The sequence below is a fragment of the Thalia democratica genome, chromosome 2, assembly GCF_965202585.1.
Source record: "Thalia democratica chromosome 2, ktThaDemo2.hap1.1, whole genome shotgun sequence".
Classification (NCBI taxonomy): Eukaryota; Metazoa; Chordata; class Thaliacea; order Salpida; family Salpidae; genus Thalia; species Thalia democratica.
In genome coordinates this window covers 30,402,924-30,427,438 of record NC_139166.1, presented here as the reverse complement: position 1 = coordinate 30,427,438, position 24,515 = coordinate 30,402,924, and the positions used below count along the sequence as shown (strand labels likewise).

At 24.6% G+C, this 24,515-nt stretch overlaps 1 protein-coding gene across 6 annotated transcripts; it reads left to right on the top strand.

The window, feature by feature from the left end:
• The first annotated feature begins 2,412 nt into the window (after positions 1 to 2,412).
• LOC145849861 (uncharacterized) lies at positions 2,413 to 18,523 on the top strand. 6 transcript variants are annotated; one of them, XM_082954949.1, is made up of 22 exons: positions 2,413 to 2,633; positions 3,591 to 3,699; positions 4,176 to 4,247; positions 4,932 to 5,065; positions 6,162 to 6,262; positions 6,808 to 6,902; positions 8,561 to 8,760; positions 9,598 to 9,707; positions 9,842 to 10,000; positions 10,196 to 10,336; positions 10,802 to 10,927; positions 11,441 to 11,587; positions 12,566 to 12,762; positions 12,926 to 13,126; positions 13,454 to 13,567; positions 13,784 to 13,844; positions 14,922 to 15,092; positions 15,890 to 15,931; positions 16,823 to 16,997; positions 17,697 to 17,788; positions 18,055 to 18,133; positions 18,385 to 18,523. In XM_082954949.1, exons 1-22 carry the CDS (start codon positions 2,446 to 2,448, stop codon positions 18,491 to 18,493), a joined length of 2,823 nt encoding a protein of 940 aa, XP_082811075.1. In that variant the 5' UTR covers positions 2,413 to 2,445; the 3' UTR covers positions 18,494 to 18,523. The 6 variants fall into 6 exon arrangements, with proteins under 6 accessions (XP_082811075.1, XP_082811073.1, XP_082811072.1 ...); XM_082954947.1 differs by having other exon boundaries at positions 14,805 to 15,092; positions 16,826 to 16,997; XM_082954946.1 differs by having other exon boundaries at positions 14,805 to 15,092.
• The last annotated feature ends 5,992 nt before the right edge of the window (positions 18,524 to 24,515 follow it).

Sequence of the window (24,515 nt, the reverse complement as noted above, 5' to 3'; positions counted from 1 at the left end):
GAATATTTTCGGGTTAAAATTGTTGTTAGCAACGTAGTTCTGGACACTTGTTTTTAATTTTCTAGTTTTTCAGCATAAGTTAAGTTGAGTTCCACCTTGTTTCAACATCTTGCACAAGTAGCAAAGCTTTTTGCATTGACACTGATGAACTTAAAGTGACCTGTACTTTTTAGTTTTTCGCACGCTGTAGAAGAATGATTAAAGTGACCAAAAGTTTGACGGGCCTTAGCTGTTAACACACTTATTTCATTTTTTGAAAACGGTGAATTTTTAATTATCATTTGAAGCGTGTGAATAAAACAGGGTGCTGAAGAGGATTCTAAGAACAACATACCAGCATTCATGTTAAATAAATTGTCGCTCAGAAAATTTTGTTGAACAATTGCTGCATCTTAAAGTTATAGTAACTAAATAATAAATGATCTGTATTTATAGATTTTTTACGTTATCTAATATAATTAAATGAGAATCAAAAAAGTTAAAACAAAATTGTATAGACTATTAACAAATTTATTTACGTTAAAATTTAAGTATATGTTTTAAATTAAAAAAAGAAAATATTTTAAGTTTATAAACAGAACTAAATTTGAGTCAGTAAAAGAATCTAATCTACATAAAACTTTGAATTGACAATTCATTATTGTTACCCTAATCCTCATGGATGTATGTACCAGTATGTTAACAACAAAATATATTGAATTACTTAAACTTTAGCTAGTCTTTTTCGCTTGACTAGTTTTATATATATTGAATATTCAAAACACAATAGTATAAGAAACGCCGTTAGTTGAAATAAAGTTTTAGCACAAGAACATCTGTGGTATTTATTCCGATAAGCTTAGCTTATCAGGATCTCCAGGATTTAACGCCTTTTAACGTTACATCTTATCTTTTAAAAGTACTTATATTCATTTTTGGTTAATAACCTAAACTATAACATTACCGCTTTAAATTCAAATTTATGTATTACCATGGAGAAAGCAGCATTCACCTTAATAATTGAATAGAGAAATGACTCACAGACGCTCAAAGCCAACACGTTCAAAAAATACAGAACAATTTGCTTGTTCTAAATTTAAAAGACATAGTAAAGTAAGGGAAGAAAAACTAGCTGAAATAGATAAGTATTTTTCAGATCTAAAAAACATAGAATACTATCCTTGTTCATTGCCAGAAAAGTTACTGAAATGTAATGTTACTAGTTTTGCAGCAGATAGTTTAAAAGATAAAGAAAGTTTTAAAAAAGTAGCAAACAGTAGGCAGTCTAAAAACAACACTTCTTTTGTAATTAAAAATGAAAAAATAAAAATAGGGCAGCTAAGTAAAATTTCAAGTTCTAACTTAAAAAAAACAATTCATAAAAGTACGTTTGAAAGCTTTACAGGTAGTTTAAGTGAAAATTCAAGCATTTCTAATGAACTTATTCGCAGAAAAGTCCCAATTGATAAACAAATACAAGAAAGGTTTTTAGAAGATTTAGAAGAAGTCTTGAACAAATTACTTGTCTACGTAAGAAAGCAAGGTTTTACATTCAGAATTTTTGACTGTTTATACGACCCTTTAGTGTGCACTCAAACGTTTAAAAATCCCTTTAAAGTGCACATTGAAAATTTAGTTGAGCTAAAAATGATTCAAGAAGATAGCGATAATTTTTTACATGGTGCTTACTTAGCATTGTCTCCTTTTTATATTGGCTCCTTGAAGTCAGTTGGTCTATCTAAACACGTTTTTAGGAAAAAAAATGGAATCCCAAGCCACATTAACTTTGACATTTTATCAGGCTGCTTGTGTCCTTTTTTTACTATAATTCAAATAAGAAATCAATTAAATGAAGAAAAATTTGAGAAAAAGATAGTCAAAGAAGTAATGGAAAATATAGTTACCCAGCATGAAAAAACAAAAATTGAAAGGTTTTAAAGGCTTAATACTCTAACTACCAAGTTAATTTTTGACTAAAACATTTTAATTTGTTTTGTTTATTGCAGTTTCAGTTTATTTATATTATTTTTTCTTATTTTTTTAGTTAGAAGTAGTGTTACTATTATATTTGTTTAAGTTAGTATTCAAAATCATGCAGTGTTAAACAAATGTTTTCAGAATATGAAGAATATAGTTAAAAAGTGTTTTTACAAATATAGTTGGTATGATTAAACTTTTTTAGTTAACTTTTGCAAAATGTCTATCAATGAATAAATGATAGTAAGTACTGCGGTTTTTTAGAAAAATTTAATTGAACTTATACATAATATCTTTAAAAAGTATTAATTATGTACATAGCTTTAAGTGAGCATAGAGTACTTAACTCATTATTTCGTCATATTGATATTTATAGATTACTGTTAATTTTTTTCAATTTATTAAAAAGAGTTTAGTAAATAACTATTAATGACTTATTTTAATTGATACAGAATTATATTTAATTGAAATTTAACAAAAACTTAACAAATGTTGACAACAAACTGCCAGGATTTACTTTCAACTAATCATGATGTTTTGCTAAATTGTTTAGAATGTCTTGCTCATGACTTCAACGTAAATAAAGAAGGAACTTCAGAAGACTTTTTAAGTATATTTAATTGCAAGGACTTAATCTGGTCATTGACTAACTTGTTTTACTTGGATAACGATGAAAGGTTTACTTAAAAATTTCTAGTATATAAATTTAGCTCTACTTTTTCATTTGTTAAATTAATAATAGTTAATGAACTTTACTACAAGATCATTAATTAATATTGATGGTGCGATGCATCTCAACTCTGTTGATGATGGCCGTAATAACTACTGGTTAAATTTAAAATAATGTTTTGCTTTTTATCACATTTAATTTAAATATTTATAAACTGTTTAAACTTGTATATTTACTTGATAAGATTTCTTACACTGTACTAACATCAAAAAAGATGAAAACTAGTATATGATTATCTAGTCAACTATTTTTGTGTAGTTTTATTTATAGTTGTTAATAATAATTCAATTAGCACAATTAACCATTTTTACAATATTATGTCTTAATAGATATTATACAATACAGTATATATTTTTTGGTTGGTGGTATAGTTAACTTTGGTCAAAAAAAGTATTAAACATTTTTTGATTAGATGAATTATTTTCTGAAAGTAAAAAATAATAAATTGTACTTATGTTATCAATTTAAGTGTTATGCTGTAAAAGGCTATAAATATTTTTTTAAAGTCTAAAGCATGTTATACAAAAATTTTAACAGTCAGTTATATACATAAAATTAAAAAAATAAACTAATTCAGTTACTTTCTGTTTTGTTTTTTTTGTTAGAAATCACACAGAGTTCTTATACTTTTAGAATAATCTTATAAACATTGTAAATGTTTACTGTAAAATTTTGTCAATCTAGTCTTTTGTTTGAAGTTATATTTAGCATAAAATTAAAACAAAGTTATTTAGAAAACGACTTAGTATATTAAATTTTTGCTTAATTTTTATTATAGAGTTGTTAACTGTGCTGAATTTAGTAAAACTTAAACTAAATTTCCTTAAATTGTAAGTTTCATTTTTTTTTTGAAATTTTTAGAAAAATAAAGAATGTTATAAAACAATACAAAATGTTTTTATAGATGTGCAAGTAATGCAGCATTCATTGTTGGAAGTTTAGCAGAGTCTAAAGAAGGTGTAAAATGTATTTATCAACTAACTGAAAGAAATAGAAACAATAAATTACTTGAGGTTTTTATGATATCTAATTGGTAAAATTTATTAAATGTTTTCATTATAGCTTAAATTAATTACTTAGTTTTAGCTGTATATAGTTTAGACTGAAAAAGTTTACAAATTAGTGCTAAGAAATATTGAAAAAAAAATTTTTTTAGTGAAATGGTCTTTCTTAGTTTGCGCCTTCCATAATTAGCATATGAAAATCCCCAAGTTTGATAGTATATATCTTAAAAGTTACTATAAAACATAAGAAAAGTAAACAGCTATTTTTTTTGACTAATTTTAAGTTAGTTTGTAACCAAAAAAAAGCTTCTATAGAAATAATATTTGAAGTTTATATCAATATACTTCTGTCTCTTGTAAAATGGTAATAAGTTCATAAAAACTTCTTAGTACATGTTAGTAATACAATACAACAAACTATAATTGTGTAATTTTTTGGAAAATTTTTTTTTAGATTTTGTTTTGCAGTCTTAACGTATTTTTAGAGCTTAGCTTCTATGCTTTCAAGTCCAGATGAAGAAATAGTGATGAACTCAACAGGATGTCTTGCAACATTAGTTTAATATTTGTTTATTTTTTACAATACATAATTTTTTAACTTAATGTTTATTAGTAACAACAAAGTTTTCACTTGAAGCAAGTTTACAATTATTTTCAATATCAATTAAATTTTAAGTTGAATAGTATTTAGATTACTTTTTAATTTTACAAACTTTATGTAATTTTTTTTTCAAATAATTTAAATACTCAGTAATTTAAATATTTGTTTTAAGTCATTAAGTTTAAAATTTACAAAAAATATTGTTAAAATAAATAAAACACTTGAGAAAACATTTTGCTATAAGTGCAAAGTAAATATTAAAAAATCATGTTTACTTAAACTTATAAAAGTGTGCTCAGTTTCAGTATTTAAATTATTTGAAATTCCACTCCTTAAAAAATGATTAATTTATGAGATTATTTTTTCTTAGTTACGTTTTTTTGTATCTTTTTCATGGCTTCACAAAAACTTCGTACATATTTTCTTATTTTATCAAGTTTATTTATAACCCCAACTGTCATTTTTTAATTTGCTTAAATAAATATGCAGTTTTGTATTATGTATAAACTTTTTTTAGATATTTAAGTTGGTCGAGCTATATACTACGTGTTACTTTAAGGTCAAATAAATATTGTCAAATTTACATAGATAAAACGTGCAGCAGTTACAAAAATTTCTTTAAATTTATAAAATTTTATAGGCAGAGAGTTCAATATTCCGAATGAAAATGATAACCAATAATTTTTTCTTCGATATTTTGTTATCTCACCTCGCTGAATTGTTGCTTTGTAAAAATTTTGCAACTTCAGCTAATGTTGCACTATTACTTGCTAGGTTTGTTGTTTAAGTTTTTGTTTTTTTTAAAAGAAACATTTAAAAAAAATAAAGTTCAAATTTACCTTATCTTAAGTTGTTTACAAACAAAGATTTGTTTAAAAATACTTTTTCTATTTTTATTTTATTGATTTGTTTAATTTCAATATTTTATTTAGCTTACTAAACAATCAATCTAGGTAAATAAATTACTTTTTAAAGTTTGATGATGAGTAAAACCTACTAAAACGTTATCTTTTGTTGTTCGCTAATAATATACTTTAATTAAGAAATAAACATCTAAATGTATTATTTGTATTAAAATGTACGCTTTAAACTGTATAGTTTCTTACAAATGCAGTATGTATTTTAAAAATAGTATGTTATATCTTTGCGTATTTTTACCTGTTAGCTTTTTTTATGTAACATATTGTTATTGAAAAAATGTAACTTAAATAAATAGTACATGAAAAGGTTTCATTTTAAAATCTTTTAAGTTAAATTAAACATTTCTTCATCAAGTTATTCAGGTAAATGATATTTTTTTGCAAATATACTTGTTTTTATAGCTTATGTGAAAATCTAAAAATATTTTTGTATAATTTTTATTTTTAATAATTAGTTATAAGTACTCTTTACATTGCCTAAAGTACTTTCAAAAAAATTCGTCTTCAGTAGGTAATTAAATTAGAACTGAATTTATTCAAAATTTTCTTACATATAAAAAGTTTTAAAAAAGTTTATTATGACGTAATTATAAACCAAGTTTTAAAGTAAACTTTGTTTTAAAATGCCTGGCTTTGAAAATTTGAAAAGTTTTTCAAGTAATAAATCTAATTAGTATCTCTAGTTTAAACTCGCAAAAACTAAATGAAATAAAATAAAAAGTACTTTAGGCAATGTAACGAGTACTTATAACTTTGTAGATTTTTTTGTAAAATAAAAAAGACTTTTTATTTAAAACGATTTTGATAAAGACAAAAAATCACGAAGAACAACACACAATCAATTGAAGATTTGAGATACTTAAAACTATAATATTCTTACTGTAATAATTAGTTATAGATCAATATATTTACTTCATTGAAATATTGTTAAACAATATTAAAATATACAGATTAACAATGTCAGATGAAGCTTGCAACAAATTATTAGATCACAAGTACTGCTCGCATATCATCAAACATCTAATTATATCTTTAGGTGTAGATCAAGAAGGTAAGTCTTGATTGGGATTAGAAATAAAATATCAAGAGCTTGGGAACATAAAAGCATTTTTGTTTTAGTTTATATAAACAACATGACTCATTTATAAATGTGTATGATAGAATTGTATGGATTATTCAATTTTAAAATTTAATTAAAGTATTTGTACATGAACTATAGCTAAACATAGAGAATGATAATGTCTAGAATCTTAGACTAATTTTAATTTTAATTGTATAAAGTTATTTTTTAGTTTTCTTGTATTACGTATCCTTAGTTATTAGAGATTCTGTTTATAGTTTTTATAGTCATAATTTAACTTATGATTTTTGAATTCAAGGTTTTATGTTAGCTGTAAATTTTTATTGTTGTTTAGTAATAATCGCTTTTCAAAAAAGAATTACTTAAGTAGTTGGTAGGTAAAATCAATTACATACTAAAACATTATTTTTAAATACTGAAAAACATTTAATATATTTTGCAAACATAAGCTTTTTTGTCAATACTGTGTAGTTCATAAATTAAATGTAATAATTTTAAGTTAAATTTATTAAAAGGTCGAGGTATGAACTCAGCGTTTACAGTTGGAAGATTGTTGAGTATTGAAAAAGGGAGTAAACTGCTTCTTCGTTCTCCTTATATAAAACAAATGGTAAAATTTTTTTTTTTATAATTTTTATTTCTATCAACAATGTTTTTGTGTTTTAATTTATCTTGTTTCTTCGTTTGTTATGGTTAAAATGAAATTTTTTTATTCACTTTTTACATAAAAGGTGAAATTTTATTCCATTCCTTTGTTATGACTGATTGAATTTTTTGTTAGTAAATTTTAATTTGAAAAAGTCATTTATTCACAATTATTTTTATTGTTTCAACATTAACCACCCTTGAAACACCCTTGTATTTAAAAGCTGTCTGTAAACTTTGTTATTTTAGCAGTACAGTTGTGTTGTTTCGATTTTTTTGCAGGTAGTGTAGTTGACAAAAGACTTTTTTCTTGCGTTTGCGTTGCTTAAATTTAATCTTTCTTAAATCTTCTAGTACAAAAGTAACATTGTTCTTTTCGGCGCCATATTTTTGAAGATCTGTTATGATTTTAACGAAACAAAGTCAAAACGAATAAATAGCTTTCTATTTAAAACTAAAAAATAATTTTAGCTTTAAATTTTTTAAATTTCTTATTATTTATAATAAAAATCTTATATTTAAATTTACAAGTAAATTAAAAGACATTATTTAAAATTTTTTATTTGTTCCCATTTATTGAGTAATATATTTCTTATGACTGCGTTCAAAAGAGTTTCTACCGACAATAACAAAAATTGTTTATTTCCCAAATAAACATCGTTGTAAATTCCATGTATGTTTTGAAGTTGAAAATAAAAAACAAAACTTTTGAGAAAGCGACTCTCACACCTTGAAAGATTTTTTGTTCCGTTGTGAACAACCCCTTTATGACGTAATAAAGCTCAGTTTACTCTCATTGTTACGACGTACTTAATTGCTTCTGTGTACGCACACACATCAAAACAATTGCATAGTTTACAGTGAAGTGCAAAATAAATATTATTTTGTGGTTTTGGCTTGTTTAATTTTCTAATAATTTAAAGATATATAATAACTTAGCAATTTTGTTAACAAAAATTATAAACATTTTTTATTTATTTTATACATTTTATCGGTTACATTTTAATCTTAGATAATTAGCTTCTTTTAGTACACACTTTCAATAAACTTATAACAAACCAAGACTGTCGTTAAATTTACTAATGTACTTAAATTAATTATATATGCAACTTAGAAACGAAATAAATGAGTCGTTGCTGTGTTAACATCTGAATTTCATACACCAATACAAACAAAAAAATATTTTTTTTACTCTGAGCCTTAACTTTTCTTACCCAAACGATCATTTCTAATTTTGATTAGAATTCAAAGACGTAAGTTTCCACAAAAATGACTAAATAAAACAATATTTGATAAAAACAATAAACAGGCAAAAATTTGATTTTTATTTTCCACTGGTATATTTAGTTTCTTTTTTAGTTCTGTCTCAATATTATTTAAATTAGTTATATAAATGAGTTGTAAGTAAGAAACTTTCACGAGGATAATCTTTTTATTTGTTAACTCTTCAGATTATTTAAAGATATATAATTGAGGGTGCAGAAATACATTTTTTAACATGATGTTTATTAACTAAATAAAGGTTTTCAGATGTTGTCGTTGATACTATGTAAAAATATTAATATACTGGCTTACAATCTTGCAAAATAAAGTTCATTTTTATTGTAATTGAAATTTTTTTAGGTGAAATCCTTAATGCTAATGCTCGTAGAAGGAAAGCTTTCATGCAAAAAGAACGCGTGTTTTGCAACGAGTTGCTTGGCAACAACAGGAGAAGGAAGTCATCTAGTGTTGACTTCAAACAACCTCACGTCATGCATCAGCTGTTTGCTGGAACTCTGTGCTAACTGTGACGATGATGAAGCCGCATGGTTTGCTGCTATGTAAGTTTTTATGCACCTTTTAGTAATATATGATTAGTTTGTGTTAAAATTTCTAAATTGAAAACAAAAGTATAGAATAAAGTTCTATTATCATTAGTATCAAAAATAAAATACACCCTAGGAACTGTAGTTTCAAGAAAATATTTTCAAGACAGTTTGAAAGCTGTTGAGTTTCAAATTTAAAAGGAAAAATTACTAAAATTTAAAAACAGCAACCATGTAAAAATAAATTTATATACAAATTGATTTTAAAACAAGCCAACAGTTTACTTAGATTGCTTAGTAACTATAGATCAGGGTTTCCCAAACTCATTTTCATAAATGCCCTTTCGGTAGAAATTTAAATTAAGGCTCACTTTTTATATATCTCCCATTTACTAGTTATTTACCCATTTAAATTTTTGCCGCCTTACTAATAAACGCCTCCGGATAGCCAAAAAAGCTTCTGAAAAAATTACCCATTTTTGAAAACCCTGCTGTAGATATTGATAGATTTAATAAAAGTGTTCTTTTTTGTCCTTTTAGTTGGAACCTTCAATAGGTTACTGTTTAATTTTGATCGCTTATACTAATTTTCAAAACTGTTAAACATAAATTTTGGTAACCAAGATAAAAATCAAATAACGAAATCTACTTTTTAGAAAACAAAGTTCATGATGTTTTTTATTTACAGACTATTTTTTTCATTTCCAACTAAAAAAATTTAACAAGTTTTTTTTCCTGCCTTCTTTCCGTTATTAGTGTATAACTAAGCTACCTTATTTAAGTTATTTTTTATAGTATGTTAGATATTGTACTACCAATTTTCATATGCTTTGCTTATTATCAAAAAAACAGGACTTTAAGAACATTATCTGCGAACAGTTTTGGTTTATATAAACTTCGAAATTTTGAAACTCTGATGAATAAGTTACAACAAATAGTTAAAAATAAATGTATTTTTTTTGGTAAGTTTACTTAAGTATTTCTTTTTAATTTAAACTTTACGTTAAAAGTGTTTTTCAAAAATTTAAAATAAACATTTTTATCAAAAAACTATTTATCTAAAACTCTTTATATAACTAAACACATTCTTATACAGAAGTAAAAGATGAAATAAGCAAGACTTTAGAAACTCTTAAAACGGTTAAGCGTCCATCTAAACCTCAAATATCAGACATTGGTTTTGATTATGCAACTGTCGAATGGGAAAAGTTTCAGTTTTCAGATGACATCGTTATTACTTATCATCTTTATTTAGGTGATCATTATCTTTATCAACAATCAGTGATCATTCAGATCCATAATTACCATTCGGGATATATAGATATTTTTTTTAAATATTGTTTTTAAAGCTCAATGATTTTTTGCATAAAAGAACATTTTATTTTACTTCTAATTATATTATTGTTGAAAATAAATAGTATTTTAATAGTTTTACTTGTATTTTTTTTAGATTCAATTTTAAAGTATGAAGGCCCAAAAACAAAATACAAAATTACTGACTTAGAAGCAAATACGTGTTACAAAGTAAAAGTAAAAGCTAAAGTTATCGATAAAGAAAGTTTAATTAGCGAAGAGTCTGAATTCACTACAGGTTTATTTTATATTGCAATTAAAGATACTATGACTATTTTTTTCTTAATTTTAATACAAAATGAGAAAGAATAACCTGAATTCCTTTATTGTAATAAATAGTAAAAAACAAAACGTTAGACTTAAGTCTATTACGACAAATTAAATATACTTTTTTGTATGGATGTATTTATTTTTTTTATTTTATTAATGATAAGTTTCAAAATATAAATTATATTTGTTTATGCTTTGGTGTTTTACAAAAGCCATTAATGAGCAAACAATATTGTGCTTGTAATATTTCGTGTAGATAAAAGCCAATGAGCAAATATTTGTTGATTGTTTCGTTTTTGCTCCTTAGAAAGTTTTGTTTGTTCAGATTGAAGCCAACAAATAAAACTTCGATAAAAAGTTACGTTGTCACGCTTTTTGCTTGTGTTTATAAAAATTATGACATGTACTAAACTTTCACTACTTTTTTTTTCAGTTCAAGGAGTTCCAGAAAGACCGTTGAACTTACGAACAGTGATGACTTATCCAACAAAAATTCGGGTCAGTTGGCAGCCTCCCGAGAAACCCAATGGAACCGTTCTTGGATACACAGTGTACCTCGGTAAACAGATTGATACATAAAAGTATTAAGATTTTCTATATTATGTGTCAGTTATTTATTTTGTTTTATAAAGATTATTATTTTGGACTAAAAGTTGATTATTTTAACAACTACAGCCATACGGATCTACCATTTTTTTTACAAAGTTTGTTGTTGTCCTGAATTTAAAAGCCCAAAGTATAGACTTTAAGATAATTTTTGTTGAGTTTAAATTCTAGATTAAGTTTTAGATACGTATAATTTTGTAAAAAAAAATTCCATACAAGCGAATGAAGGCTAATTTTCATGACCAATTTTCTCATAAATTTAAAACTCAATGAAAATATATCTTTGCTTATGTTTACTAATGCAATAGATATTAAAACTTTAAAACCTCAATATCCTCAATAAACTTTGTATTCTTTGAAGTATTTTTTGTTCGAAACATTTTGAAATTGCAAGTAATAACTTGACATAACTGTATTATTTTTTCATTATAGATCTTTTAATTTTTAATAACTATTTTATAAACAGACAAACGGATGGTAGAACAGACTATTGAAAATTCGTACACAGTTTGCAGGTTACATCCAAGCAACAGTTACTTGGTAGAAGTATCAGCTCATACCAGCGTGGGTAGCGGAAAAAGAGCTGAAACTATTGTTACTACTACTGAACTAAGTTTTTTGAAACTTTATAGTTTGTTTTATACATTTTTAGTATAACCTTGTACACTTGCTTTTAATTTACTCTGTAATCTAATGTTTTTTGAAGTTCTTCATATATTTATTTTAAATGTCTTAAGTGATTTGAAGCGAACGTTAAACAATTTCTTAATGTTTAGAAACTAGTTTTCAACTAAAAAAGCAGAATAGTTGAAGAAAATTTTAATATAATGATGCTTGTAAAGTTATTTAAAAAAGTTATTTTAATTTTTATTAAAATACTTTATGGGTAGAAATAAAAAAAATAAAAAAAGTGTTGTTTTAATGAAAAATAAAAAACTGTTACGGTAAAATAATAAAAGTAAAATTAAAGTTTTCTTAAATAATTTTTCAAATATATTTCGTTGCTCTAGCTAAAAAAGTATTAAAAAACAAAAATATCGACTAAGTTCGTTTGATTTTTAACCTTTCAAATTTTTTATACTAATTTTTTTTTATAGTTTATATAAAGTTTTTCATCTACTCATTGTTTTTAAACTTCTAAACATGACAATTTATAAGATGCTCATACGAAAATGTAATAATAAATATTTTATAAGTTTTACTTGAGTTTTACGGTCTCGCTTATTTTAATCTTTTATTATCCTAATTTTAGTTCTAGATTAAACTGTAATAATTTTCATTGCATAATTGTATGTTTTTTTAATTTTTAGTTATACTCAATTTTTACTTCGTCTTAATTTTAAACAAATTCACTATTAGCATCCAATTATTATTTATTTCTCAAATTCTTAAAAAGAGTATTCTAAACTGTTTCACACTATAAATAGAATAAAAAACCTGTTATTTGTTATTGTTGTCACATGCATAGCTTAAACTTTTGTCGTCGGTTATGACTAAAAGTATGTTTGTTACTTTTTTTTTTATTGAGTTTTACTTAAATCAACGTATTTTTAGTAGCTCATATGAACATACTAAAATAAATAAATAATAGGTTATCATGCACCTGAAAAACCTCAAGTTTCAGTGATTGGTAGAAACGAGATGACGGTATCTTGGAATTCGCCTGCAAACCCAGTAGGCAGGTTTTTCAGGTATGAGTTGCTGGCCAATCAGGTCGCCATGTACAGCGGAGTGGAAAAAAGTCACCGCGCGACAAACCTCATCGCCAACACGGAGTATTCATTTACTGTGGGTATTTGTAACTTAAAATTAAACTTATTGCTTTTTTTTAATAACTAAGAGAAAATAAGTTCTTTACGTTTAATTGAACAGCTTGTTACGAACATACTTTTAAAATGTATTAACCTTGTTTTGTCTCAGATTTGCTAAATGTTCTGACGCCTTTTATCAGGTTGTAGCAATAACAAGCGAAGGAAGGTGTGAGAGCGAAGCTACAAAGAAAAAGACCCACAGGTGCAAGACACAGAGCGAGAAAGGAAGGGTTAAATCAAAGACTTTTTCATTTCAGGTGAAAACACAAAACAAGGAGACGCCGGCCCAACCTCCTAAATACCCGTTGAATGCTGACAAGCACAACACTGCTAAAAAGAAGGTAATAAGTTTGACTCACAATGTGTTTATCTGTTTTTAATTATGTTCATATAGTAACGTTTTTATGTTAAATTTCGTTTTACTATAGCTTTTTACATTTATACAAGCCTTGAGTATACCTTTTTATTACTTAACATTATGGTTTACTAGTAGTATAATTTAAAATAGCTATCTATTTTGTTTTCAATAAATATAAACATTCAACGAAAAAAGTAAACTTTTAACTTTTTTCAGTTAAACCTTTAGTCTTCATCTTTGATTTTAGAATGAAAATAGCTGCTTTTTCTTTTTTTAATGCAAATATGTTGAATTTAATATTCTTTATCAGAAAAGATTAAAGAAGTCAAAAAATAGTTCAACCGCTGCAAAGCAAAAAATCGCTGAAAAAGCGATAGCATTAGATACGCAAAGCAAAAATGATGATTGTACTGATGTGCCAAAGGTTTTTGCATGAAATTAATTAATTTTTTATCTGAAGACTTTAAAAATTCAAAATTGGCAGCTAGCTAGTTAGCTATAAAAATAATCACAATATTCTTATGTAGTAGTTTTATTAAAAGTTGTTCTACTGTGAACTGCTGTTTTAGACGCTAAACTGAGAGTTAAAACAAACTCCGTTAAGATCAACAGTCGACATTAAATTATAAATATTGAACAGCTCAAAAACGAAACAAACAACGACATCCCAGCTATTCAAGTAAAAACTTCACCGAAAAGAGGTAATTTTATACTGCATGAACAAAATTTCAATAAACACTTAATCGATTCTTTAAGTATTAGTTTTAATATGCTAGTTTGATAATTATTCAGTTTTCGTGTTTTTTCTTGATTTTATTAACAGTATTGTAAATAAATTTCGAAAATTATTTACTCTTAATAAACTGTCATTTAGTATGCTATTCACTAAAAATTGTAGAATTCACAGACTATGATACATTAATGTTTACAAACAACTAAATTTACGTTTTATCTTTATTTACTTAAAATACCCGGTGAATTAAAAAATGTTAAATGTTATGCTAATAGTTAAAAAAGCAGCTTGCTAGATTAATGATTTATTTCCAGCAAAACTTGGATAAAGTTATCTAAAATGTAAATGATCTCAATGTTTTTCAAAAATTTTACATTAGTCATATTGGAAGTTTTATTCTATAAAATATATATATATATATATAGGCTTTAAGATATTTGGTTGTCATATTCTTATAAATTAAAATGTATTATATTTTCAAATAAATGTGGTGTATTTTACTTATTTCGTATTGTGAACAGCACTTGAAGAGATTTTTTATTATAAAAAGGTTATTATGTCATTCAAAAGCACAAAGTTAATATTTATTTAATACTTAATATAGTACATTTTCTTTAATTTTAAAATATATAATTTAGTACATTCACACTAAATACCAATTAATCATCTTAAATTTTGCAAATTTGTCAAATCTTTAAGCTTTCTGTATTTATCAAATATTTTCAACGTTACATTAAATACCATGTTGGAACTTTACTTTTTATTTAATCTAATAAAAACTCCCAGCTATAACCTACCGGTTTCGCAAGGATGCATTGATACACAAACTTAAAAAAGATTTTAAGTAAATTATTTATAGTAAATTCACAATCAGCATGCTGGACTGTCGGTGAAAAACCGGCTTGTAAAAATTTGCATGTTCTCACAGCTGCTGTCTCGTCACAATCGAACCGCCGCCGACAAAAAAATTCCAACCGTCGGCCGAAAACTGCCTTCGTTAGGAAAAAAGCGCCGAAAGCCACCAAAATAAATTTTTTTGCGCAAGAACCGGCCAAAGTGGCGGTGGTGGCGGAAATTTCGGAGGTAATCGCTCCCGATTCCGCCACGAAAATCCCTGAAGTTTACATCAGAAAAACTGCTGAAAACAAAATTGAGAAGAGAAAGAGCGAAGTGGTTACGAAATATTCGAACAGAAGTTCTGTTAACAACGTCAAAGGTTTGTGATGTTGTATTGATGATGATGATATTAAGCTTAAGTATTCAGCCTTGCATTTATTATATTGTATTATTTAATTAATCAAAATTTTCCAATTAATTTTTTTATAGTGTTTTTTAACTTATATAGCGTTCATACTTAAACTTAAGTTGAAAAACTAACTAACTTTGTTATTTTTATAGGCATTATAAATATTATAACTGTTAAAGTTATTAATAGATAACTATTTTAAACATTATTATGTTTTGAAATTAAAGATAGATAAAACTATTATTAAACCTTTTTAGACTTTTTATATAACTATCTTGTTTTTTAACATATTACCTAAAATATTCCAAATTATATGTTTAAATATTGTTCAAATTAAGTATAAATCTAATCAGGTTTAACTTTTAAGTAGATGTTTTTCAAAATATTGAGGACTTTAAGTGCTGTAAAGTTACGTGATCTTGATTATAATTAGTCATTACACAATATTCAATAGTCACGCTTCAGACAAGTCCACTTAACAATTAATTGATTATCAATATTGAATATAAATTCACTTCAAGCTTTTACCACTTTTTTTCTTTATCTATATTTAGGACACGAAACACTTTTATATATTTCATTGTTCTAAGCGTATAAAAAATTAGTTTTAAAATTTCAAATTTATTCCTAAGTTTCAATGAACTCTAAAACTATTTTTTTGTTATTCTAATCGTGTTTTAGTTTATTCTCAGAATTTTTTTGCTAAAATTAATGTTATTTTAAACAAATCTTTTTGAAATACAAGTAATATATAACTTTTTTTTCAGAAATTGTAAAGAAAGCTTCTTTAGCCTCAAAATCAAAGAAAGGTAACATTAATTGTAATCATAATTTTTTTTTAAGAATTTATGTTTTAAATATAATAATAACAAATTATAGAATATCCTTCTTTTATTACACTAACATATGTTTCTGTGCGTTAAACGAGTCAACACACTTTAACTGAGCTCTGTAAAAATATAAATACTGTAAGGAAAGAATAGAAGCTAAAGTAGGTGTATACATGTGGTCCATTAAAAATAAAAATAATTGCTATAGGTTTTTATATGTTAATAATATATAAAATACTTAATGTTAAATCCGACTGTTATAAAACTATATAATATTTATAATTTTTAAGTCTAAATTAATTAAATTAAATGTAAAATAAAAAATAAGATAATAAATCATAATATAAAATAATTACATGAAAAGGAAGGAAGAACTAATCCTAAAGTATTTACTGGTTACTATTCATTGAAAAAAAATGTATCTAATTAAAATTAATATATGATGTTTTAAATATATTTATAAAAGTTAAAAAACCCTTTATGTTTAACAATTTCTAAGCTTCCAGCTAGTGTAATTGTCCTGCTAAAATTGTACACATTCACGTTCTTTTATTAATAAAATTTTTAACGAATAATATTAAAATAAAATTAGACTGCATATGATTAAAGTAACTCTATTTTAAATTTCGAGGTCTTTACTCTTGTACTTTTGCAATAAGCTAGAAAACAAGATTCCTAGCTTTGTTATAAACTAAATTAGTCTTAAACAGTTTTTCAAACTAATTTTTAACAGTTGTTTTGAATAATTTATTTGATAGGCTGAAAATAAATACCTCATAGTTGACTTATTTACTTAACTTAAAATTGAAAAATGTTGCCTCTAAATACAAAATCATATTCTTTCTAATACTTTAGTTCACTCAAAATCAGCAGATAAAGTGCAAGAAGCTTCCGATTGGAAGTATGAAATTCTGAAACCTTCATCGCTTGCCATCGATGATTTGAATATTACTTCACAATCAACATCATTGCCACGTCATCATCGTACTGTGATGACTGCGCCAAACTCAGTTAAAAGATCATCATATTTTCTAAATCAAAACAAGTTTGTTGTTTGTGTCACAGAAAATCAATAGCTATGGTTTTGAAGTTTAGAAACCACAATTTGTATTGTAAAAGTTTCTGGTAAAAAATATTGAAGGTTAGTTCATTACATAAAAGTTTACTTGAACTATTTAATTTTATACCATCGAAATTAAAGAGTTCTTGTAAACTTTTATGTATTGAGTTAGGTTAGCATATGTTTTCAAAAGTATTTTTTCTCTACAAAAAAAATTTACAGTAACTAAATATGTAGACAGTTTTTTGCTCTGTCTTTTTAAAAGCATGATTATGATCGATTATATTTTAGTTTTTTTGTAAATTTTTTTGTTAACTGTTTACGTGTAGTAAACTACCACATGTCAAATTAAACATATATGTATATACGTTTTATTAATTTGATTACCCTGTTTTCTTAGATTCACTTTGACTTAACAAAAGCATTTTTGTTTCTATTCTATTGCATTCTTATTTTTAAAACTAGATTTATAAAAATGTGCAGTGTGTTGTTGATAAATATTTTTTGTAATGGTTTTATTACAATAGTTTTAAGTATTTATATAGAAGTTTTATATAAAAAATATAAAAATTTAGTTAAAAACCCCTTTTCTCAAACTTAGCTTAAAGTAGTAAAATTGAAGCAAAAATATGACTGAAAAACTACGAACTCCAGGTTTTTTAGTTTAACTGAAAATTTTTACAGACTAAGGTCCAATGATACAGTGCAGCAGAAAATTATCACGAAAAACTACAACTTTGCTCCCGCCCAACTAGGAAACTATCACCAAACGATTTGTCATTAATTATTTAAATTATATTTTAGAAATAAGTTAATGCTCATTGTCAATATGTTGTTCAATATAAGTGTGATTTTGTATTTGTCATTAAGTTATTTAGTGAACTTGTATTAAACAGTTTGTTTTTTTAGTTTCTACATTTACTGTATATTAAAAACTTCATTAAAAATTTTGATCACAATAGAATGCATATACAAAACTCGTAATTTTAGAATCATTCTTTTAAAACTTATAATGTAACTTATGAATATATTTTAAAAACAGCTCATGGACAACGTAATCGGGAAACTTTAAACACAACAAAGTTTAATTTTATGTACAAAATTAACAACAATAGTCAAAAGTAAGTTGAAAAGTATTTATGTTTTTTTATTAACTTATTATTGAAAGTTTAACGACAACTTTTTTTTTAAAACTTAATATTTTGTAAATTTTAGCATATACTTTGGATTTATGTTGAATTAAACTCTAAATTTAGTACCTTTTATTCTTTTTTTAGCTTATATTAAAGGTTATGAAATAAATAAACTATTTTTTCGATTATACTTTAAAATAAACGACAAAGTATAAGCATATACCTTCTAAAACACCTAGGAAAAAAGAACTAAATTCAATCCAGCAGTTTAGAAGTTCTAGAGTATTTGCGACCAACCAAAATAGCATTAACAGAGCTTTGAAACTATCATCCACAAACGTATCATAATAATTTATCAATATAATGTGATGGAAGCAATGATAATGTTTTAATTTTAGATATAATCTTCTTATATATATATACATATATATATATATATATATATATATATATATATATACAGTTTTTATTATGTAACTTAATTTTTTTTAATTAGTTTTAAAATCACGTTTTGTAAACTTTTAAAAGTATATAGTATTGTTTAATGTTAAAAATATATAGTTTTTGTTCGTGTATTTAATGAATTTATAGCGTAGAAATTAAACAGTTCAAGTGAAGTTTTATGTATTGAATTAACATATGACTTTCAAAACTTTTTTTTCTAACAAAAGAGTTTTACAATTACTAAATAAACACTTTTTTGTTGAAACTTTTAAAAAGTTTGAGAATTTGTTTTTGTGTTAAGGATTTTTTTAATTCTCTAAAACTTTATTACATTAATTATATGATTTTTAGAATTTTTTAAAACTGTTACGTTTTGTAAATTTCCAGCTATTAATCTAAATATACATGCGTATACCTTTATGTTAGATTTTTATAATTTGTAAACTTATCATGTTGTTAGACTCACTGTGACTTTATGAAAATGTTTTCGCTTCTAGTTTGATCAAACGATGACTTTAAATGTTTTGAAGCTGTGATTTTTACAGTGCAATAAAATCATGAATTTTACCAAATTTACTTTAAATATACGCAATTCAATTTGTTTATTTTTTTTAATTTTAGTTGTTGTGGAATAAACTTTTAAAGTGTTTAATTTATTTTTCATTCCAAACTTTTTTTTTCCATACTTATTCTACGAACATAAAAAAAAAAGTTTGTTATATTATTTATTTTTATGTCGAGCTTAAATGATTCCAAAAAGACCTACTTCTATACATATAAAAACTTCTTTATTTTAGGTGCTAATTTTTTTTTATAAACAAGTAATTTGTTAATAAACCAAAAACATTTTTGTACATTATGTTTTGACCAAATATATTGTTAAATAAAGTTTTATAAAGTAACGAGTAAATTAGTCTTCAGATAAAGCTGTAGCTTATTTATAATAATTTTAACACAATAAATAAACTGACAAAACTTGAAATAGAAGTACTTTTTATGTTTTTATGGTTTTTTTTATGTAACATAACAAAAGACAACAATACTTGGCACCTACTGCATTAAATAAGATAAAAGGAAGTTTAAATCATTTTAGAAATCAGCTAAACTTATTTAGTTATAAAATATTTTTATTATTGAGTTATTGTTTTTCTGATCGAACCTTTTTAAAAGCATTTTTTAAAGCAACTTGTAAATGAGTCCATAAAAAGCAAAAAGTATCTTAAGAATAAAGAACTAAATATATTCAGAAGAAATTTTTATAGTGAAAAGTTTTTGTGTGTAGGTAGCATAATCTCTTGTTGAAGATACATGCAACTTGTATGGTCATTATTCTTTGTTTGGTCGTAAGTTTAAACACAAAATTTTATTTAGCTTATTTAAAAAGTTAGGTAAGACTAACAGTGTACAGAATAGCTCTTTAAAAACATTAAAGACTTACATATTTTTATTAAATACTACATTTTAAATTTATTTATTATAGATTATTTAAATTACTTTTAAAAACTTAAAAATTACTTGAGCAATTTTCTCGTGTTATGCTTTTGTTGTCTCCTTCAAAGCTTGTAAAATTATTGTATTCATTTTCTTTTAGTTAAAGTTCTTTTAAGTACATTTTTTTATCAAAAGAACTATTTTTAAATAAGTTTTAGTAACAAATCAATTTTAAAAGCAAACAAAGCTTTTATTTAAGAAATCTTTCTATAGGCCTCAAAAATATTGTTTTATTCAAATTTGCTGTCCTAGAAATCTTTAAAATATGAAAAGTTTTCTAATATACGACAAACATTATTTAAAAAATAACAAAATGTTATAGTTTAGTTCCGATTTAGCTTAATTTAAACAGTTTTAATTTTACAAGCTAACCTTTTTAGCTAGTTTGATGTACAATGACAAAAACTAACTAAAAAAAACTTTTGTTGTAAGCATTTCTTGGAAAATAAGGTGTGAGCTTAATTTAGGTTAGGAATTTATGACAGGGTCGTGTCTAAACTTTTTTCAGTGGGGTTGCACTTTTTTTTTGTTCAATGTTAGAGTATTTTGTAAAGTAGCTTTTAAAAGTTCACTTTAAAAATTACACTAAACTGTTATTAAACTGTCTAAAATTTCTTAGGTACATAAAAGTTTTTAAACAATTTAAAGTATCAGTAAAACAGAATGCAAAATCTTAATAAGTAATCCAGTTCTTTTACTTTTAGTAAAATAAATTAAACATAAATTTAAGTCCTGTTTTTTATTGATAATGTGAAAATTTGCCTTACAATGTGAAGCTAACATCATTAACGAATTGTTTTATATATAAGAAATTAAAGACTGATCAAAATTATTAATTAAATTTTCTTAATAATAGAAAAATATATTCAATGATACGTTAATAAATTACTTAGTCAAACAGTTTCAGTTAGAATAATCTAGCTAAAAATAAAATTTAAATTAAAAACAAAATATATTTTTAAAAACAAACTAGTAACAGAGGTAAACAACTATTTTACTATTTGATGAAATTTTTTTTGTAAACCTACTGTTTTTCTAATAGTGTAAAAACTAAAATAATATGTGATTTGGCCTAAAGCTTTAAAAGTTAAAATTGAAACCCCTTGGAGTTGTAAAATTATTAAAAAATAATTTTTTAAACACTTTTGATTGGCTAATTTTAAATAAAAAGTTTAGTTTTTTAAATGTGAAACTTTTATTCTTATTTAGTTTCTTATTACACTTTTTTATATTTTAATATATATTAGTTATATTTGAAAATTTATACTCTTAAATTATAGTTTATAATTATAATTTAACTACAAATAAATTTGAAAGCTGCATCACTTTTGACGTAGCTTTTTTTAAAATATGAATTAAAGTTTACCTCATATCAAAAACTTAACACACAGATCTGGAGTTTGTTTAAATTATTTTCAAATAAAACCGTAGTCAATTTTTTTTTTCGTTTATTCCAATTTTTATTTTCAGGGGTCGTACAGAAAACCAGTCAAAACACGCACCTGCATTATGATTCGACGTAAAAAGTGTTATAAGTTATTAAAAGTAAAACATGCTTTTGTTATAATAACATGCTTTTGTTATAAGGTGTAAAAAGTTTAATTTTATCTAAGGTTAAAAAAAGAGTTAAAACAATTTAGACGTAAAAAACAAATATGCATTATATTTACTTAACTAGCATAAAGTTTTAGCAATGCTATACCATTAAGCTAAAATGAGCTTTGTTTAAGTCTAAATATTTAAAATAATTTTAAAACACTTATTGTAATTTATTATTTCGATGTTTTATAAACTTTTTAAAAGTTGTACGCAGTAAATAAGTTCTAAAAAAAAATTGTGCAATTTTTTATTTTTAGTTTTTAAAAAAATAATTTTCTTATATAATTTTAATATGCTTGGGTCAGAGGGGTTAGGGATAAGGGTATAAATTAAATTTAAAAATACATTTTTTTGCTGACTCAGCAAATATTAAGGGAAACACAGTTACATTACAATCGGACCCCAAGACATGAATCTAGTTGTAGTGTAACGGTGTTTCCCTTAATATTTGCTGAATCAGCAAAACAAATAAGATTTTGCATAGTTTTTTTTTAGTTATTAGAAATTTATTTTTTGATATATTTTTAATATATTTAGGTAGGGTGGATTAGAGGGTGGTTAGGGATAAGGGTATAAATTGAATTAAAAGTGCATATATTATTTGCTGAATCAGCAATTGTTAGGAGAAACACCGTTACATTACAATCGGACCCCATTACACTATAAGGTATAAGAATTTTTGTTTAATAAGCACTATTTTTTAAATGTTTTGCGTTTCTAACTAAAAATAAAAAACAAAACAAAAATAATTTATGAAAAGAATCTGTACCGAGTAAACAATTTTTATGCTAAGTATTGTTTTTTACAGGTGCACATCGTAAAGAATACTTATTTATTATTTGATAATGATACGTTTTAAAACTAATAAAGATTAGCAAAATCCTTACGTTTTTTCAGCATAAAAAAATAAGACAGAATAGTTTGTACTTAATTTCCTTTAACAGACGACAAAAAAAAGTTAAAGAATAATTCTTAAGTTAAAAGTACTTGAAAAACATTAGTTAAGTATATTTCTAGTTCATTGATATTTAGGTTTAAAACTTGCATCTTAAAATATTCAATAAATATCTAACAAGTTTAAATAGTTTTATACTCCTCACGAAAAAGTTATTTTTATTATTTTTTCAACATATTTTGAAACATCTTCATAGCTTTTACTATACTGGTGCATGTATGTCTTACACGCTGCTTACATTTTGGATATAATAAACGGATATTGATTATTGATATAAATTACAAAAGTTTTAGATCGGCAGAAGTCAGGATCAAAGGTAAAAGTATTAAAAAAAAACCCAATTTGTTAGTAACACTATATGTAAGCTATTTTTGAATGATTCAACATAAAAGACTTGAATTCAACTATTAATAAACTTAAATTAAATAAAACTTATTACACATTTATGGTGATAAAATATTAACCATAGAAGTTAATCAGCTATTTTTTAACCTTTTCATAAATAATAATTAGTTATCAACTAAATAGATAACTGCAAACGAGCAAAGCTAATAATATATATTGATTTTTAGTTTTCAGATTTTTTCAAAAACAGGCCAGTTTTTTGTTTGAATTAATTATTTTATTAATATATGTGGATTTATGGCCTAAGGGCCCTAATGATGGCTTTGAAAACTCTTAGTTGAGCGTTGCAAGATCAAAAACCATGGTCAATACATATACAAAAAAAAGTTATTACTTTATACTCAATGTTATGTTCTACTAAATTATTATTTTTGATTATAGAGTTCTTATGTAACTTTGTTAATTGGAAATTGTTTTGCTCCATTTAATTAAACAAAGAAGAGGTAAAAATTGAGTGAGTTTTTGTATTTGTTTTACTTAAGTTTTCAGGGAGAGCAGTCTGTATTTATCAAAAACAATAAATAAGTTAAATAAAGGCTCTCCATCAGAAACTTGAGTCAAACAATAAAGAAAAATTTGCTATGTGTGTGTGTGTATTTAATTTTAAATATCTGGAAAACTATATGCCTGTGGCTATCTGTAATAAATGTAACAAAAGTATTTTTATAGGTTTTTGTCAACATTAAGTATTAGAAGCATATATTTGTTGTTATACTTTTAGTGGTAAAAACAAAAAAATATGTATAAAAATTCTGAAAAAACTTGGATAATGTATCATTGAAAAAAATGTAGACTGTAAACCACTGAAAAATCTTTTGCATAGTAGGTAATTTCACATTAAAAAAGATTAAAAGCACCTTCCAAATTAAAATTAAAATAAAAACCCTGGTTAACCAAAGGTATACTAATATCTATTGAGTTAAGATTATGCCCTTAAAGGTTACCACACACTCAGGATAGCTCAGTAAGTTTTAAAAATCTAAGGCCAGTTTAAGTTCACTCACGACAGTTTTTAGTCACTCAAGATAGTTTTTTTTTGACCTATGGCACAGTGGGCACAAATCGCATTTAACTGGAAATATGGAGTGAATTTTCTTTAAAAATCAACATTTGTAAATTTTTACAAATACTAGGGGTAGGGAGTACTTGGGTGATGTTTGCTGGACTTATGAGTCCTTATAATTTGGATGTGTTTTTGCTTCATTAAGAAGAATAAAATAAAAAAAAAATTTGCAAAAAAAAAGTATGCAGCCTAAAAAAACTAATTTCAACCCCAAAATTCACACACTTTTTGACTTAAACAGTTATAAAACCACCTATACATGTCCTAGTCTTATAATTTATATCTTAAATGAAAGCTTACAATTATAAGCATACATTTAAATACATTCAACTGTGTTTGATGTATTATGACGTCATTATTACACATAATATGCGAATTTTGTCTGTAAAATTGTATGTTTTTTTCTAATATAA